At 52.4% G+C, this 3943-nt stretch overlaps 1 protein-coding gene across 1 annotated transcript; it reads right to left on the bottom strand.

Moving 5' to 3' along the window:
* Positions 1 to 699: 699 nt before the first annotated feature.
* On the bottom strand, positions 700 to 2236 carry LOC118452679 (proto-oncogene Mas-like). Its single transcript, XM_035897990.1, is given in 4 exon segments — positions 700 to 1063; positions 1065 to 1378; positions 1380 to 1577; positions 2186 to 2236. Coding segments are annotated over 4 exon segments (927 nt in total).
* Positions 2237 to 3943: the final 1707 nt, after the last annotated feature.

The following is a 3943-nucleotide window of genomic DNA, read 5'->3' as shown; positions in this document are numbered from 1 at the left end:
CGGGTGAGTCTACAGAGGCCCAGAGGAGGCAGAGGGGTTCAGCTGGGCTGGGAGGGGGATTTTGGTGAGTTGCCAGCTAGCCTCTCTTCGCGAGGGTAGCCCGCTCAGCTTCCAGGAGCAAGTGGCTCTCCCAGGAGTCCTCACCCTCCACCTCCCAGCTGGGCAGCAGCAGACATAGAGGCACAGCCAGCTCCGCCATTGCAAGGTCTCCACGCCGAGGTAACCACGGTCAGGAGGGGGCTGCCCTACCCTGCGGAGGAGCCACACAGCTGCTTCCCATGGCAGCGACTGCCTCTACTCCTTGCTCAGCCTTTCACTTCAGTACCGGGCAGCGTTGCTGGCGAGATGCCCGCATGACCCTCTTGGTTTGCCCGTTTCTGCTATCCTTTCTGAAGAGCCCTGCCTTGCTTGGACAACAGAGATGGCCAGAGCTCCCCAGGGCCTAATGTCTCAGGCTTTCCTCAGGCAAGAGACCCGCCCCAAAACACCGCAAAACTCATCTGCTGAGCCAAAGGAGCCAAAGTTTATTCACTGGGTCCAGAGCAACGAGGGTCATTGCAATGGGGAATACAGTCCGTGCAGTGGTACCGAGCCCGTCTGAGCAGTGCTGCGCTGGGTCTGTGCTTGGAGCCCCCGTGCCTCCATCCCCCAGGCTGCCTCCCAGGCTCCACAACTCCAGGCCTCCTTGCCAGCAGTGCATTATAGAGTGGTCTCCACTGCAGTGTCCCCAGGCACGTGGCTCCTCTCCTTGCTCACCGCTTTCTCTTCAAACACTCGGCGGAGGGCAACTTGTGCAGAGCCCTGGAACTGGTGCTGCCGGCAGCTCCCCACCAGGAAGTAAATTAATGGGTTGATGCTGCTGTTCAGTGATGCCAGCAGGTAAGAAATATGATGGTAAAATGGGTTTAAATAAATAGGATCAAGGAAAATCAGTGCACTGAAAGGAAATCCAACGATGAACAAGAAGATCACACTGAGCAGGACAGCAACATAGAGTTTCCCTGGGTGTCGTCTCCGTGAGCCACACTGGAGTCTGATGAACAATGAGAGGTTGGAATAAAGCAAAAATGAGAAAATTCATGGTGCTTAAACCTTGTAATAATTGTTCACAGTTTATATTCAAATTACAACAAATCATAGCCAAAGTAACAAAAAGTCTTCTGAGAGCCCAGAGCACCCCACACATGATGCCTGACAAGTGCTTTGGGCGGCGACACCAGTACCAGATCGGGAACAGAACAGACAGGCACTCCTCCATGTTCATTGCTGTCAGGAGATACATGCTGGCAAAATACGAAAACAGAAACAGAAGTGTCAGGATATAACGGGCCAAGTGATGTTGAAATGAGAAAATACAATAGACTGTTGAAATAATGTAAAATATTAAGTTCAACAAGAAGAAACAGGAGCAGAGAGAAGTCAGTGATGGCCAGGTTCAGGATGTAGACAGTGAAGGGTTTCTTCTTCATGTGGAAGCCCAGGAACCACACGACCACCATATTCCCCATAAGTCCGCACAGGCAAATACCAATACAGACACCTGAAATTATCAAAATGCCGTGGTCTTTTAGCACGCACTTTTAGCACGCACCAAGATTTGTTAACTGCCTGAGAGTCCACGTATCCAGAAGTCATGTAGTTCAGAGAGAGGTCTGTTGTGTTGGTCTCCACCATGGCGAATGACCCTGCTCTGGGTGGCTGCCTTCTCCCTCTCCCACTGCCTCCTAGGAGAGATGAGGAGGGAAAGATGCCAGGAAAGACCCCGTCCCTGCCATGCCCAGGACAGGCTCCCCCCCCCTCCAGCCCTGTCCCTGGCCAGGAGGCATATCCCACATGCCCATCCCTGGCCTCCTACCTCCTAGTGCTCCTGGGAACAATGCTGCTGCTGGAGCTCCAGCACATGGGGCCTCCAGGCTTGCCAGGAGAAAGGGTCTGGTGACGGCTGCTGCGGCCACCCCACTCTGCATTGGTGTCATCCCTCAGACCTGAAGAGCAGATTTTCCCACAGATCAGATCCCGTGGACTTCCCTCACACTCTCATCACATCAGTCACAGCTTCCCTTCACATGTCCCATGGACAGCGATCTCGTCATTAGAGTTGGCCATGTCACTCCCTTCCTCTCCTCCCACCGTCCTCCAGCTTTGTCCCACCATGGGAGGGGTTTCTGGCTTTCACTGCGTGTACCTGGTGGTCCAAGACTTCCCCCTGCTCTCCCTGGGGGCACTTTGCCCCCATACAGAGGCTTTGCCATAATGTGTGGCAAAACCTGGAACCTATCGCAAGTAACTTAGCTATAGCCGCAAAACCATAGGAGACAACCCCTGCAGAGCCAAGGGCAAGTGAGATCTTCTGCTTGGAGGTGAAGGAAGGGAGAGGAGCACTGTGCCAATAAGGGATGATGCTGGCTGGATGGTTCACCTACAACGTGGGAGGTATGTGAAGGGCGTATTGTCCCAGACCAGGAAGCTTTGGGGACAGTTCTGCAGCGTAACGTGCTCTCCTGTTACTTTCCAGCAGAACGACTTGAATGCATGGGGAAAGCTCCGTCTGTCAACACAGGAGGGTACATAAATCATTCCCAGGGATGGAGGACGGCAGAAAGGTGAGAGTGACGAGCCAGGGACCCTCAACAGTGGGAAATCACTGATGTGCAGACGTGCAACAGCGTGAGGGCTTTGCTCAGCGCCTCTAATGACATGTAAAGTGGTGCTCAAAGACCTCGCAACTTTCTTCTGGGAGACATTGCCATCAGACAGAGGCTTTGCTTTAATCTCTCAAAGCATGGAACATAATACTCAGGAGAAATTTGATGCTAAAAAGCCATAGAAGGAATCAATAAAGGGAAATGTTTTTCACAGTGGAGGTGAAGAAAGAAAAACACAAGCTGTCATTGTAGGACAATGATGAGCTGATTTTTATAGGCCCAAAACTGTGGGAAAGGGCAATAAAGGGACTTAGTCTCACGAAGCATGAGTGAACAAGATAGCACACTGAACTCTCCATGTGAGGCACTCTGATTCTCTCTTCCAGGGTCCTGAAGGTAACAGCAGGCCTTATTTGCCCCGATCTCACCCATTCATCCCCTGCCCATGGGACCAGGGGCTCCAGTTAGGGCCAGGCCTGAGCAACCAGGCTTTGCCTGAGCTATGCAGGAGTTGCACCTGTCTGAGGACCTGTCTCCATCCCCCTCTCATGGATGGACCTTGTGCCTATGCTCTAGACTTATTTCAAGTCTATCTCTGGCTCCGACTCCTGAAGCTCTGGGCTGGACCCCCTGGAGAAACTGTGGACCTTGTTCATTATCGTGTGTTCAGCACATGAAATGAAAGGACATCCTTGGAGGACGTCAGTCTTGAGAATGACAAGCACAGGTAATAACTCCCAAGAAGAGGTATTCAGAAGATGGAAAGCACATGAAAGAGGGAGAGAACATAAGCAGTGAAAAAGCCAGTCCCTGCGATGCTAAAGGATGAGATTGTGCAACAGGAACCACTTGCAGATAAAAGCACATTTGCAGCACTATGTACCCCACAAAATGTAATCTCAGGGAGGCACATGCATGTCGGGGATGTGATTAGCAGCAGAGGGCAAAGCCTTCGTGCTGTTCTATTATCTGAACACTGGTGATTTCTCACGGCAGGTTGAGACAAGGCCAGTGCTCTGCCTCATTGCCCGATGTTGAGGGGACTCTGTTGGCATCCCAGGTGCAGGGAATGGGTGTATGATGAGGCCTGGGGGGGGCAGAGGGACAGGCGTGACCAGGTGTGGCTCTGCACCAGAAGAATGATGGGAAGAAGGAGGGAGCTTTAAGGCCATGGAACTGTCAGGGACTTCTGAGGGGTTTCTGCTGGCTCATCCCCATCGTTGATGGCCCCTGACGCATCTCACTCATTCTCATCTTTCTGCCTTCCATTTGCCCTGCCAAATCTCTTCCGCACCATC

Source organism: Egretta garzetta, unplaced genomic scaffold (assembly GCF_000687185.1).
Source record: "Egretta garzetta isolate BGI_Z169 unplaced genomic scaffold, ASM68718v1 scaffold997, whole genome shotgun sequence".
Taxonomy (NCBI): Eukaryota; Metazoa; Chordata; class Aves; order Pelecaniformes; family Ardeidae; genus Egretta; species Egretta garzetta.
This window is presented reverse-complemented; position numbering and strand designations above follow the sequence as displayed.